The sequence below is a fragment of the Vicia villosa genome, unplaced genomic scaffold (assembly GCF_029867415.1).
Source record: "Vicia villosa cultivar HV-30 ecotype Madison, WI unplaced genomic scaffold, Vvil1.0 ctg.001502F_1_1, whole genome shotgun sequence".
Classification (NCBI taxonomy): Eukaryota; Viridiplantae; Streptophyta; class Magnoliopsida; order Fabales; family Fabaceae; genus Vicia; species Vicia villosa.
The window spans coordinates 141896-157326 of record NW_026705642.1 but is presented as its reverse complement, the minus strand read 5'-3'; the positions used below and the strand labels follow the sequence as shown (position 1 = coordinate 157326).

Below are 15431 nucleotides of genomic sequence, written 5' to 3'. Positions count from 1 at the left end.
AACCCCCCTCCATTCATCACTCGAATCTTCACGTCTTCGTATCGAGCCTTCAAAACCTTATACCATAATGCTTCCTTCTCCCCCAAAATTCTCCACTTCGACTTACTCAAAAGCGCAACATTAAAGTCCTTGATCCTTCTTATTCCAAGTCCTCCTTGATCGATTGGAAGACAAGTCGTTTCCCAACTAGCCCAGTGAATGCACCGTTTGTCCTTCGTGCCTCCCCACAAAAACGTGCTTTGAATTTTATTGATCTCCTTAATCACTTTCTTGGGAACTCTATAAAAAGATAGAGTAAAAATCGTGAGGCTTCCCAAAACCAACTTTAGGAGTTTTATCCTTCCACCTAAACTAAGGTAACGATTCTTCCAACTGAGAAGTCTTCTTTTGATTTTGGTCACTAAACTGTTTCACGTAGAGATCTTTCTAGGATTGTGACCAACCAGAATACCCAAAAAATTGAACTCCTTGTCCTCCCTCTTACATGATAAGAAGGTTTTATCTATTTCCAAGAAATTGTCGCTTAAGTTAATTCCTATTAACTCTTATGAAAGTTTATGCCCAGCCCCGAAATAAGTTGAAAGCTAGTTAGAAACGATTTAATGGCCCATAAATGATTCCAACACCCGTCCCCCACCATAAGGGTGTCGTCCGCAAATTAAAGCACATCAACAAAACATTTGCCATGAACGTTAATCCCCGCATAAATGCCGTTTTCCACCGCTCTATTAACCAGCCACTTTAATCCTTCCGCCTCGATGCCATAGAGAAAAGGCGGTAAAGGATCTCCTTGGTGCAAACCCGCTCCACCTTAAATTCTTTAGTAGGACTCCCGTTAACCATGACACATAAGAATATCGATGATTAAGCACAAATGTGGCTAACATTCCAACGTGAAAATTAATATTTTTATTTAATATATTATAAATAAATTACAATTATAAAAAATATCTTGACATTCAAAACACTGTTGAATTTTTCTAGAAACATTATCAAAAATCATTTTAGTCCAAATTTACTAAGACCAAAAAATCAAAATACAATTTGTTTCTCTCTAATTTTTTTTATTTGCATTATTATTAAATAAAATTTATACTTATTTATTCTAAAATTGTTTTACAAAATATTTAAAATTAGATCTAATTATTAAAAAGATGTTAATTAAGAAGAAAAAAGTTAAAAGAAGTTACATAAATATTTTTACGGGTTAAAATAAATTACAAAATTTATTATAACAAATATTATTATTATATTAGTAATCTTTTTTTGACAGATTATATTAGGAAACTTATAAAATATATTCACGCATAAATAGGAAAGTTGTAATAAAATATTCCAAACGGATAAACACGGAAAGAAATTAAATTCAAATATGTAAACTTTCGGAAATATTTTTGTATCTTCTCTTCTCTTGTAACTTTTGGAAGTTTAAGATTTTAGAATCCTTATTATCAAATTTGTTCAGATTCTAATTGAGTGATGGAGTTTCTCTTATATAATGTTACTTTTTCACAACTTAGAAACCCTAAAACCATTTGTGTTAGGGTTTGTGCTTTGTTCTCATGGATATTTCTCCATTGGTATTCATTCCTGAGGAACTCGTAGCTGAAATCCTATCCTTGCTTCCAGTTAAAACTGTATCGAGATTCAAATGCGTGAACAAGTTATGGAACACTCTCATCTCCGATCCAACCTTCATTGATAAGCATCTTAACAAGTCATCACAAAAACAACATCTCATTGAAGTATGGAGGGATACCAGAGATTTGATTATCGTACCATTCCCCTTGTATGATCTACACGAAAATCCATCCATCACTATTCACAGAAACAATCTTCGTTGTTTGAATGACGGCGATTATTCCGTTGTTGGAACTTGCAACGGATTGATCTGTTTGTATAGTAAATCTCTCTACAAAGTATCAACTTTCGGGTATAAAGAATCATCTGTTGAGTATATGGAATACTCAATCCATTTGTGGAATCCTTCCACGAGAAATAAACCCGAAAATTTTGCTTCCATTCGTCATATCCATGATATGAAGTCTTTTCATTTCGCATTTGGTTATGATGATTCAAAAAAAAGTTATAAGGTTGTGGCTTATCATATTGAGGCTTGTGCGGAAAGTGAGGTTAAAGTTTTTATTTCGGGTGATAATGTTTGGAGAAATATTCAAAGTTTTCCGGTGGTGCCTCTTAGTTGGGAGGGGTATTCCAGTGAAACTTTTCCTAAGAATGGTGTGCATTTGAGTAACACTTTTAATTGGTTGGCTATTAATGACTATTTCTTTTCTTTTTATCGATGCACGGATATTACTCATGTTGAGCAAATTGTGATTATTTCACTTGATCTTTCGACTGAGACATACAATGTTATTAGGCCCAATAGAGTTAAAACTAAACCCATATGGATGAAAGACTATGTGACAAAATAAGTCTAGTTTTATTTTTAATTTTGCAATTTTTGTTTTGGGCTAGACCCATGTTTGGGAAGTCCTTTTAGGTCTCAACAACCCTAGAGTATTTAAGGGTTGTCTTGTCTCCTTGAAATCCTAAGAAAATTTTCACAAGCTATTTCTTTATTGTTGCTGCAAATCTTTGTTTTATGTTTGTTTTGGTTACCCTTAGATTTTAGATTTATTAGTTGCTGAATTCCTCTTTATCAAATTGGTGCTTTCATCTTGAATTCATGGCACCTCCAAAACCACCCAACCCCAAAGAGATTGTGGATGAAGCTGTACAAACAGCCCACGCCCATCTTGACAATGCTATGCAAGAGACTCAACAACAAATGGATGAACGATTTCTTAAGGCTCATTGCGAAATGGAGGATCTTCATACTAGATTGGACAAGGAGAAACAAATTTCAGACTCTAGGTATGAAAATATGATGAGTTTGCTTACAAAGTTAGCTTCACAAAGTGAAAAACCACCCACTAACACTACCCCAGCCGCTACTGTTCACGGATCTGCCACCCACAGCGGTACTGTTCACGGATCCACAAACCCTACCGCTACTATTCATGGAAAAACAGCCCTTTCACCTTCTGCTGTATCTGCCGCTACTGTTCACAGCGGGTATCTCTCCTCTGCAAACTCAGGTACAACCCAAATCCCTCTTTTCACTACTTCTACTCATACCCCTCACTCATCCCCACACACACGTTTCACCCAACCTCTTTCTTTTACTCACAGCCCTCCCCCACACAGCCAAACCCCCGTTCCCTCATTATCCTTCCAAACAGCTTTTTCTCCCTACCAAAGAATGTTTACAACCTCCCAATACATGGATCCACCTTTCTATACAGCACCCCCAGTTTACACTACCATACCCCCTTTCTCTTTTGCTCAAACTCCCCAAACTCTTTACCCCCAACAGCCCACTAATTCCACACTTCCAACTTTCCGCACCCCCAAATTAGAACTTGCAATGTTTGACGGATCTCAACCGTTGGAATGGTTGTTCCAGGCGGAACAATTCTTTACTTTTTACAATGTACCGGCTGAAAACCGCTTAGCTATGATGTTTTTTTACATGAAGGGTGAAGCCCTAGCTTGGTTTAAGTGGATGCATAAAAGTAATGAATTAGTGGATTGGACATCTTTTACAAGGGCATTAGAGTTACGTTTTGGGCCTTCCACGTATGCTAATCACCAAGCAGAATTATTTAAACTTAAACAATCTCATTCTGTTGTTGAGTACCAGGCCCAATTTGAGAAGTTGGGAAATCTGGTGGTGGGCCTTTCTAAGGAAGCAATCCTGAATTGTTTTCTTTCAGGGTTAATACCGGAAATTCAGAATGAACTTGCTATTCTCAAGCCCACTTCTATATCTCAAGCTATCGGGCTTGCGAAACTTGTGGAATCCAAATTAAGAGATGCAAGGCCCAAGTTTCATAAAACCTTTCCCCACCCCACCCGACCCACCCCCACTTCTACCATTTCCCCGAATCCCACCCTCCCCACAAAACCACAAAATCCGGCCCAACCCACCAAACTTCCCATTCGTAAATTTTCCAATAGTCAACTACAGGAACGTCATGCTCAAGGATTGTGTTTCAACTGCGATGAAAAATTTATTCCGGGGCATAAATGCTCCACAGGCAAGTTCCTAATTTTGGTGGAAGATGAGGATACACAAATATTGGAATCTGTTGATCAGTGTGAAGACGAGGAGACTCCTTGTGAACAGAATGAAACTTACTTCCAACTCTCACCCCAGGCTGCTAATGGATATTTTTCTCCCAAAACTCTGAAATTCAAAGGTTCCATAAATGGACTTGATGTTGCGGTTTTGATTGACACGGGTAGTACACACAATATTCTACAACCACGGATTGCCCAGCATCTCAAAATTCCAACCCACTCTATTCCTAATTTTTCAGTCATGGTTGGCAACGGCTCCAAATTAGAATGTAAGGGTATCTGTCCAAAAGTTCCGATCAAACTACAAAATACTTCTTTTTCCATACCATTTCACTTATTTCCAATCGAAGGGGCAGACGTGGTACTAGGAATGGAATGGCTACGAACTTTAGGACCTATTGTTGCTGATTTTTCTATTCCTAAGATTTCTTTTACCTACCACAAGAATGAAATCACAATCACCGGTGACACAAAATCTATCATCACACCCTCAACTTTCAACAATTTCTGCCACCTCATCCAAACAGATTCTGTTGCTTCAATCCACCTTCTAATTTGTCAACCATTCAAGGATCCTTCCCCACACTCCCACACAGACCCACAATCAACCCTTGACACCTTACCAAGCTCAATTCCTCATCAAATTTCGTCCCTTATACAAACCTATTCCAAAATTTTTCAAACACCTCAAGGCCTTCCTCCAGCCCGCGCCCATGACCATCATATTCCTTTACTACCTAACACTCCACCAATCAACGTTAAACCATACCGTTACCCACACTCACAAAAAGACGCCATGACTACAATTATCAAAGATATGCTACATGAGGGGATCATTAAACCAAGTAATAGCCCTTATTCCTCTCCGGTTCTTTTGGTTAGAAAAAAGATGGCTCTTGGAGATTTTGTGTAGACTATCGAGCCCTTAATGCAGTTACTGTTCGTGACCGTTTCCCTATACCAACTATCGATGAACTTTTTGATGAATTGGGTTCAGCAACTATTTTTTCTAAGATTGATTTGCGATCCGGTTACCACCAGATCCGGGTGACACCACAGGACACTCATAAGACTGCGTTCAGAACGTTTGACGGACACTACGAGTTCTTAGTGATGCCATTTGGCTTAACTAACGCTCCTAGTTCTTTTCAATCGGCTATGAACGATTTGCTGCGACCATATCTGAGACAGTTTGTGTTAGTTTTCTTTGATGATATACTTATTTATAGTTCTTCATTATCAGATCATACCCATCATTTAAAATTGATTTTAGACTTGCTTTTATCTAACCAATTTTATGCCAAACTTTCAAAATGTGTTTTTGCGGTTCCTAATGTTGATTATCTAGGTCATATTATATCAAGTGATGGTGTAACCCCAGATCCAACAAAGATTCAAGCTATCCTAGATTGGCCAAGGCCACGTTCACTCACGGCACTCAGGGGTTTTTTAGGCCTCACCGGATTCTATCGACGCTTTGTTCGTCACTACGCCTCTCTCGCCGCTCCTCTCACCGATTTATTACATTTCAAAAAGTTACAATGGAGTTCAGATGCAGATACAGCTTTCGAAACATTAAAAAGAAAAATGACAGTTACTCCTGTCCTTGTTCTTCCTGACTTCTCCAAACCCTTTGTGCTGGAAACAGACGCTTCGGGTGTTGCGATTGGTGCGGTTCTTTCACAAGGTGGTCATCCAATAGCTTTCTTCAGCAAGAAACTCTGTAATCGTCTTCAAGCATCATCAGTATATGTTCGGGAGATGTTCGCCATCACCGAAGCTGTCAAAAAGTGGAGACAATATTTAATTGGCAGACACTTTCATATATTCACAGATCAGAAAAGCCTAAGAAACTTATTGGTCCAAACGATCCAAACACCGGAACAACAAAAATGGGCCGCTAAACTACAAGGCTTTGAGTTTGACATACACTACAAACCTGGGAAGACGAATCAAGTTGCTGATGCTTTAAGCAGAATCCCTTCTGACGAAGAATCCCTCTTGCTCTCTATCTCCTCACCAGTTCCAGTCCTCATCAAACAGTTAAAAGATTACTATAGATCAGACCCAGATGGAAGGTTTTTGATGAACAAGATTCAAACAGACACCACAGGAAACACAGACTTTCAAGACAAAGATGGTTTAGTATATTTCAAGGACAGAATTTTCTTACCTGAACAAAGCTCCTTGCGAAAACAAATCATCACCGAATACCATTGTTCACCAGAAGGCGGCCACTCCGGACTGCAACCAACTCTTGCCCGCTTGTCCTCTTCGTTCTTGTGGCCAGGTGCTTACACAGATGTCAAAAACTTTGTCCAAGCTTGTACAACCTGCCAACAAAACAAGTATATGACAACCAGAAAACAGGGCCTCCTTCAACCCCTCCCTACACCTACTGAAGTTTGGAATGATTTGAGTATGGATTTTATTACACACTTACCAAATTCAAAAGGACACACCACGATCTAGGTCGTATGTGATAGACTATCAAAGTTCTCTCATTTCATAGCACTTCCCACCAAGTTCTCCGCCAAGGATCTCGCCATCCGCTTCTCGGTGGAAATATGCCGTTTACATGGGATCCCAAAATCCATAGTTTCGGACAGAGATCCGCTATTTCTCAGTGCCTTCTGGAAAGAGTTGTTCCGTGTGCAAGGTACAACTTTGAAATATAGCTCCGCCTATCATCCTGAAACGGACGGTCAAACAGAAGTCATTAACAGGTGTCTCGAAACGTACTTGAGATGTTATACGAGTGACAATCCAAAAAAGTGGTTTCATTACTTACACTTGGCGGAGTTTTGGTACAACTCCACTTATCACTCAGCACTGAAAATGTCGCCATTCGAAGCCCTTTATGGCCGCCCCCCTCCTGCTTTTCCAAGCTACACATCTGGATCAGCCTCCATTCCAACTATTGATGAGTCTTTACAGAAAAGAGAAGAGTTAAGACAAACTTTGCAGAGGAATTTGTTCAAAGCGAAAAAGAAGATGGAAATCCATAGTAACAAACACAGAAAAGACTGTACCTTTACCGAAGGCAACTTTGTATGGCTGAAATTAAAACCCTATCGACAACTCTCGGTGGTGCGTCGTTCCTCGCAGAAATTGGCAAAACGGTACTTTGGTCCCTTCAAGATCTTGCAACGGATCGGCAACACAGCTTACCGACTAGACCTCCCACCCTCGTCGCGGATCCACCCGGTTATACATGTTTCTCAGCTTCGAGCTTTCCATGGAACACCACCATCCCACTTGCTATCTCCGATTCCGGCGGACATGGAACCATCTGAGGACCCGGCACCTGCAGAAAACGCAAAAGATTTATCAGATTCGGATAATACAACTCAGAAAACGGAAAGCGTTCCTTCGTCCCTTACCTCTCACATACACACCACGACGGCAAGGCACAAGCAACATGCAGACACTCAGGGCGGTGCGAACGAAAAGAGTGTTTCCAAGGGAGAAGTTATAAAGTGTTTTCAAAATAGAGAAAGAGGAAGCTCCGAAGATTTGATTCAAAAAGAAGTGAGTCAAAATGAAGGAAGAGAGAGCGCTAAAGATATTTTTCAACGAAGAGAGAGAGAAGTCTGAGGAGTTTAAACACTTAAACTCTAAAGTTAAACCTTTCAATACTTTAGACTCTTCATCAAGTACAGCAGCTGATAGACTCACAAGTTTTCCCACGCCATCTTCATCTCACCCGTTAAAGTCTTTGGATTCCCTGACGCTTCGTTCTCCACCATCGGATGAGTGTACCGTTGCAACACTTCCCAAGGAGTCCCACGTGACTATGCATAAAACGAGGAGTGAGCTGTCTGCCACTAGCTCCGCGCCGCTGCCAACTGAAGCTGCAAACCCTAATTCTTCTATGCTGAACACAAATGGGCCGGTGCATTGGGCCTCCACTAATTCTGCAGCACAAAATCTAATTGAACCCAACCTTGAGGACAAGGTTGTTTTTGGACCGGATGGTAGTGTTATTAGGCCCAATAGAGTTAAAACTAAACCCATATGGATGAAAGACTATGTGACAAAATAAGTCTAGTTTTATTTTTAATTTTGCAATTTTTGTTTTGGGCTAGGCCCATGTTTGGGAAGTCCTTTTAGGTCTCAACAACCCTAGAGTATTTAAGGGTTGTCTTGTCTCCTTGAAATCCTAAGAAAATTTTCACAAGCTATTTCTTTATTGTTGCTGCAAATCTTTGTTTTATGTTTGTTTTGGTTACCCTTAGATTTTAGATTTATTAGTTGCTGAATTCCTCTTTATCATACAAAGTGTTGCTTGTGCCACAAGGTTTAGTTGAGGTGCCACAGATGCAGCCAGTTATTAGTATTTTGATGGGATGTCTTTGTTTTTCTCACCAAGAGAAACATGAATTTGTTTTATGGCAGATGAAAGAGTATGGAATTCGGGAATCTTGGACTCGATTATTTAAGATTAGTTCACTACAAGAAAAAAGCCATATAGTGACACTCATTTACAGTGATGGTTCAATATTTGTCACTAAATACCACTTTTAGCTACAGTTTTACTCTATCACTAGTATTTGTCACTGAATACTACTTTTACCTACAACTTTACTCTATCACTATTGTCCTACTAGACAAATAAACACCACTTTTACCTACAGTTTTACTCTATCACTAATGTTTGTTATTAAATACCACTTTTACTTTCAACTTTATTCTATCACTATTGTCCAATTAGACAAAAAAACATAGAATTGACTTTTACTGTTAAGCAAACAAAATTAACTTTATATTTTAAAAAAATATTACTATTTTCATTAAAAACAATTTAATTATTTATGATAACAAAAATTAAAATAACTTTTTTTATTTAAACAAAAAATAATTTTTGACAAAAATAAATCGTAGATTGTAAAACAATTATTATAGATAAAAAATTATTTTAATTTATTTTCACCATAACAATTTTTATTTATTACTATATCCTATTCCAAAATTCAAACCCAAACGAAGCTGAACCAATTCAATTGCTCACACAACACAAAAATTCCACAAACCAGAAATCGAAATCGAGAATCGAGAATCGAGAGCATAATCAACCATCATTCTAGAGCGCAAAACAAAAGAAGAACCAGAGAGAGAATAACCAAGGTAGCTAAAAATGGCGGAAGCGATGATAAGGAAGAAGCCAGGAATGGCCAGCGTGAAGGACATGCCGGTTCTTCAGGACGGTCCACCTCCCGACGGTTTTGCTTCGGTCCGGTTCGCTCGTCCTATCCCTAATACTGGTCCGAGTGCCATTGCGATTTTTCTCACCACGTTTGGTGCTTTCTCGTGGGGAAGGTACCAGGTTGGACAGGGTAACAAGATCCGAAGGTAATCTCTTTTTTTCATTTTCGATTTTTCATTTTTGATGCAATGATTTAGGGTTCGAATTGAAGTATTAATTGAATGTGAAGTTTAATTGAAGGATTGTGTTGTTGATTAGAGAGAAGAACATAGGATTTTGAATTATGGTGTGGATGCGTTTTGATTATAGGGGAGAAATGATTTGCAAATGAAAATAATTTTGGTTTTTTGAACTTAGTGTGTGTTTGGTTCTGAGGTGATTGGGGGTCATTGGGTGTGTTCTAGTTTGTTAATCAGCTTCATGGTCATAGGTGTGTTCTAGTTTGTAGGATTAGCTTCTACATATTTGTTTTCTCCATATTACATCTCTCACAATCGCATGTTTATACTCATTTACCGTCATGCTATTGCTGATACTTTGTAGAATGTATAGCTTTTTCTATTCAAATTTGGGTTTTGTTGAATGGCTTTGCCTATTTCAATCACTCAATAGACTCACAGGTTAGGGCAGGTGTATGATGCTAGTTGAAGTGCATTATGTGTCTCCCTTCTGCGTTAAAGCTTTCAATGGACTTACAAGTTATAATCAAATAGTAGTCAGCCTTGGTTGGGTTACCTTTCTGGGGGTTAAATATTTATCTTTCAATCAAATTTATAAAGCCTTGGTTGGGTTAAATATTGACTGCATTTGCACAACTTAAATCCATGATCTACAGGATAAGCAATAGAAAGGAATTGTTTTGCATCTTTGTAAAATAGTCTTTCGGAATCAATCAGACCAACACATTGCACGAAACATGCTTTGTTTACCAATAGAACACAGTTGTAAATTAGTTATGTATTGTTTAATATAATCAATTTAGAAGTTTTAAATTGCTGTTATATGAATGTGAAACTTGTTAAGTCCATTTTAAAGTGCACAAAAAAGGAACCTGATTCAGGTAACATGATGTTAATGTGTTTTGTTTATTTTTTTTCATATCATTTCAGATTGGTTCATTTCTTATGGGATGGTTTGGTGTTGAATTCAAAAAAGACATATCTCATGTGTCAGAGCATCTAGCCATAGGAACAATGACTGGTTACTTGGGGAGCCTTACAACCTTCAGTGGTTGGAATCAAAAAATGCTTGAACTCAGTGCTTCCGGTCACTGAGTCATCTGTGCATTGGGCTTTATAGTAGGTTAGTAAGTTCATTTCATGAAGGTGTACTATTATTTTAAGCTTATATCCATTTCATTCAAAAAAAATTCCTTCAGTTTTGAGTTTTACAATTGGAAATTCTCAGGTTTATCTCTTGTTGTCGTCTCCATCGCATTTGGGGTTGAAACTGCAAAAGGTTTTAGGTGGCTTCTCAACAGGCTGAATATTGCAAGTCTAGAAAATGGCATCTCTAAGGTCAACTACAAAGTAAACAGCTACCATTGCCAAATGACAGCTATGGTGATATTCTTGGTGATATTGGGTATTTTATGGGGTGTGAGTGGTGCATTTGTAAAGGCTAAGTTTAAACATGGTGGAAGTGCTGCTGAGTAGTGGTTTGCTTGCATGGTTGGACCTAGAGGTGTATGGATTAGATGGTTCTTAGCGAGGCTTAATGGGCGTGGGTTAGGAAAGGAAGGTTTGTTTCAATGGATACCATTTGGGACTCTAATTGCCAATGTATCAGCTGCTTGTGTTATGGCTGCACTTTCTACTATAAAGAATGCAGTAAGTTTCTTTGTCATCATTCATTTTTCTAGGCCCCCATGCTCAATTTTTCATTGAATTCATGATCTAAAATAAATCATTTAGAGTTTTCTAGAAGGTCTGAAAATACTATTTATCCTTGCGAAATTACACCTTGATGTATTTTTAATATCTATGAAAATGAATAATAAACTGAGTAGCGTGACGCAATTACCCACCACTTCCTTCTTAAGGTAGTAATTGAAAGAAGAAGAAGAAATTAAAGACTAAAAAAAATCATAGAGAAAATTCTCTAAATTATTATGGCTACTTTGCTATGGACACCTTCCAATTCCTACTCCCTCAATCTCAATCTCAACAGAAAACAATCTCCTCTCAAACTAAACGCAAACCCCTCTCTTCACTTCAACCCTCGTTTTCGTTTCAACACCACAATCTCTTGCAATTCTACTAATCACAACAACGATACGAAACCAAAATCTCAACCTGAAACCATTCAAATTTACTCCCAAATCGAAAGGTTCTTTCTCTTTTTACACCTACCATTCTTTAATTGGAATCCTAAAAATGATTGAGAATTAATTTGTTTTAAATTTTATAACTTGTATTTTTGGTTTATGGATTTCTTTACAGATTAGTTACTACTTCTGCTAGACAATCACAAGATGCATGGGGTTCTGCTGATTGGACTGAAGTGGAGGTAATGGAATCCTTTCTGTGTGGTACTAATGGAAAGCAAAAGGGAGAGGGGTCTGTTATGTTGAATGGCTATACTATTAAGGGCAATGGAAGGATTGAAATATATAGACATTGAAATTTGGCCTTGGGCTTGATACCACATAGTTGTGCTAGTTGAAAATATTACTTACTATTCTCTCTTTATTAATTAATGTTAACCTATGATCCGCTCTTGACTGTTTGCAACCGTTGGTTCTATTATGTCTGGAATCCTTTGATCCACGTTTTCCTCCATTTGTGGGTGTAGCCCGTTCCTTAGAAGGGAAAGAATTCTGTTTAGTTTGCTCAGTAAAACTGTGAGATAAATGTAACTTGTGATACTTTACTATTAGAATTTAGAGGGCTTTGATTGTTCTGCTGCAAGTTCTTGTCAGTCTGTGTATGCTCCTTGGAACTGTGAGCTATTGGTTATTATTTTATTGTTGTTTAAGACCTTGATTAATTTGAGTTTAAAATGACACTCAATGCACATACATAAACACCATCTCACTTATTGATACTAATTCAGTTGTATTTTTTTAGGATGTCAAGTACGTGAATAGAAGCAGGAGGTTGCAAGAGGAAGTAAGAGGAATGATTAATGATGAAAATATGGAAATCTTAGAGTTAATAGATGTGAAACGCTTAGGCCTCAGCTACCACTTTGAAAAGGAGATAAAAGAAGCACTTGATAGATTTCTATTGTTGGAAGAATATCATGATGCATTTATTGGAAAAAGTCTACATGACACTGCCTTGAAATTTAAGGTTCTCCGAGAATTTGGATATGATGTTTCTGCAGGTACATATATGCATGAATTCTTAATATTTTTACCATATTATTTGGTGACATTTTTGGTGTGAATATGGATATATTATTTATAGAATGATAAAATTGAAATAAGGGCATTTTCCTTGGATGTTTTTTCTGTCCTATAGATATAGAACAACAGGTAAAGCCTTAATTAAACCTTTGGATTTTATTAAAAAAAGATAAAATTTTATTTTTAAAAAATTGTCATTTTATTCTTATTAGTTAGCATTGATAGTTCACTATTATTAGCAGGTAAATTGACATTTTTTAATTTTTATATATTTGGTACATAGATGTTTTTGAGAGGTTTAAAGACAACACTGGAAATTTTAAGGCATGTCTTGTGAAAGATGTACAAGGGATGTTAAGTTTGTATGAGGCATCGTTTATGTCTTATGAAGGAGAAAACATTTTGGATGAAGCAAATTCCTTCACGAGTTTCCACCTTAGAGGAGTTCATGGCAATATAAGCAATTTTCTTTTTGAACAAGTGAGTCATTCATTGGAACTTCCACTGCATCGTAGATTTCAAAGGCTTGAAGCTAGATGGTTTATTGTGTTATATGGAAAAAGAAAGGATGCTAATAAGGTGTTGCTTGAAGCGGCTAAGTTGGATTTCAACATCGTGCAATCAAATCTACAACAAGATCTTATAGAAATGTCAAGGTATATGAAAACGTCAATCATATTTGTATAAAATGTCTTATTTGCATTTTAATTATTTGTTTTAAAATAATTTTTCTTTAATAATAAGGCATGCACCCCTGTGTCTATGTCCGATATAGGTCCGCCCAACCCAAGAATCATATATAAGTGGTACTTACTAAGTCTTAATTTTGAAGAAATCATGAAAGTGGCCATTTCATCCACCCTCTACTTTCATGAATAATATAGCAATTAATGGGGAGTCCAAAGACAGTATCTGCCATGACAAAGAAATATATGATTTAATACATGGATTCATGAACAAATTTAAGTGAAATCAATACTATCAAAATTCCCTTACTAAAATAATTGACATTGTTTCATGCTCTTATTATGGTTCTTAGTTTCTCATGTGGTTAAAAATCTGAAGTAGTGATGAACATCCTTCAACCTTAAATTCACTTGGTTTCATAGTTTGGTGTATTTTTTTAAAGAAAATAATGAAACTTGGTTTGAAAAGTTACGATCTTTTGAAGTTCTGGTTGTTTAAGTGTGAATCTATTAATAAAATATTGAGTTTTTTTTTAAATTGATCATTTAACGAAACTTTCGTTTATCGAATCTCCTTGCAGTACATTCCACAAATGATGGGATCAATTCAGTTGCCGCACTGACCGGTCTGGGTTGATCACTGCAGCTCGTTGGTCAGTCCTTAATAGTTTTGCACCTCTTACAGTAGCTAGTAACCATTTTAATTAGGTTTTTGTACATCTGTGCAGGATAAGTCTCCCGAATTAGTTGCAATGGGAAACCCTTTCTTTTAACGCCGGTGATATTTTCGCAATGATTGCTGCTTCTCTTGTTGCCATTGTAGAGGTTTTCCTCAATCTTTTCTTTTTAAATTTAGACTAATTTACGTACGGATAATTATTGTATATTTTTATATATGTCGATCACGAAAGCTGTGTTTTTCTCCCTAAGCATAAGTTGTCTACGAGAATCACTTTAGTTGGTTTCATCTACAACTGCTACATTTTATCATATCTTTATACTATTGTTACTGTAAGTTCTTATAAGGAAGGGAAGCACAATTTAGTTAGATGGTTATATTAATTTTCAAGTGGTTTTAATGGAAATTGCAATAAATTATGAGTGCTGATAATCATATATAATCATACTTACTAGTTGACTGGTTATTTGTGTGTGCTAAGATTTTTGGATTGGTTTTTAATTTCAGAGACTGAACAAGAGGTTGCTTTGGCGATTTGTAGGGGAGTAGTTGACTTTAAGAGGGAGCCTTAGCCTCAGATTTTTGACAGTGCCAAGAGTCTCGTGCCTCAACATTTAGGTGTCCATTCTGTTTCAACAAGGAATATTATTTTTGAGTGAGCTTTGGAGACATACTTCAAGAATTGTTGGTTATGGGGAATTGCTTAGTGAGACTATGATAGAAATTGCTAGGTCTAGATTGTAAGAATCTAAAAAATAAGAACATGAAAAATTCGATTGTAAAATTTTAAGTATATAATATTTTTTTTTGTAAGTAGTTCTAATTTACATAATATGAAATGAAACTTAATGTTTGAATTTAATAAAAATTTACATAAATGTTTAGATTAAGTTATTTAGTTTTGTCATAGTTGAAAATATATTATATAGTATTTTTAATGAATAATTTTATTTTAATATTAATAATATTAAAAAATAAAATTTAGAATTTATTGTATTTAAATAATAAAATTTAAAAATATTAAAATTATATTTATATAAGCTTTAGTGACACCTACCAAGTCGTAGGTATAACTTTTGCTACATATTAAACTAAAATAAGATATAGTGACAAACATTTTATACTGGCTGTAGCTAAAAGTTATAGTGACATCCAGTTTAGCATCACACCACACCCCCTTAAAGTTGACACCAAAAGGAGGTGTCACTAAAAGTTTTTCATACTTCTACCTACAGATATTTGACTTTTAGTGACAGATTATGAGTGTCACGAAAAGTCAATTTTCTTGTAGTGGTTATCAAATCCTTCCCATGGATTTCAGAGATGAAAGTTTTCGAATGGCTTGCCTTTATAAAAAGGGTGATA

At 36.6% G+C, this 15431-nt stretch overlaps 2 protein-coding genes across 6 annotated transcripts; both read left to right on the top strand.

The window, feature by feature from the left end:
* The first annotated feature begins 1562 nt into the window (after positions 1-1562).
* On the top strand, positions 1563-2435 carry LOC131635494 (F-box/kelch-repeat protein At3g23880-like). Its single transcript, XM_058906114.1, has one exon. It carries the CDS (start codon positions 1563-1565, stop codon positions 2433-2435), a length of 873 nt encoding a protein of 290 aa, XP_058762097.1.
* A 6923-nt stretch (positions 2436-9358) lies between these two features.
* LOC131635507 (tricyclene synthase TPS4, chloroplastic-like) lies at positions 9359-14876 on the top strand. Of its 5 annotated transcripts, none has more exons than XM_058906129.1 (7): positions 11214-11680; positions 11794-11860; positions 12421-12679; positions 12985-13357; positions 13969-14040; positions 14096-14212; positions 14574-14876. In XM_058906129.1, the coding sequence occupies exons 1-5, from the start codon at positions 11463-11465 to the stop codon at positions 13982-13984; spliced, it is 933 nt and encodes a 310-aa protein (XP_058762112.1). In that variant the 5' UTR covers positions 11214-11462; the 3' UTR covers positions 13985-14040; positions 14096-14212; positions 14574-14876. The 5 variants fall into 5 exon arrangements, with proteins under 5 accessions (XP_058762113.1, XP_058762109.1, XP_058762112.1 ...); XM_058906128.1 differs by having other exon boundaries at positions 14116-14212; positions 14574-14875; XM_058906130.1 differs by lacking the exons at positions 11214-11680; positions 13969-14040; positions 14096-14212; positions 14574-14876 and adding exons at positions 9359-9498; positions 10462-10654; positions 10760-11181 and having other exon boundaries at positions 12985-13893.
* The last annotated feature ends 555 nt before the right edge of the window (positions 14877-15431 follow it).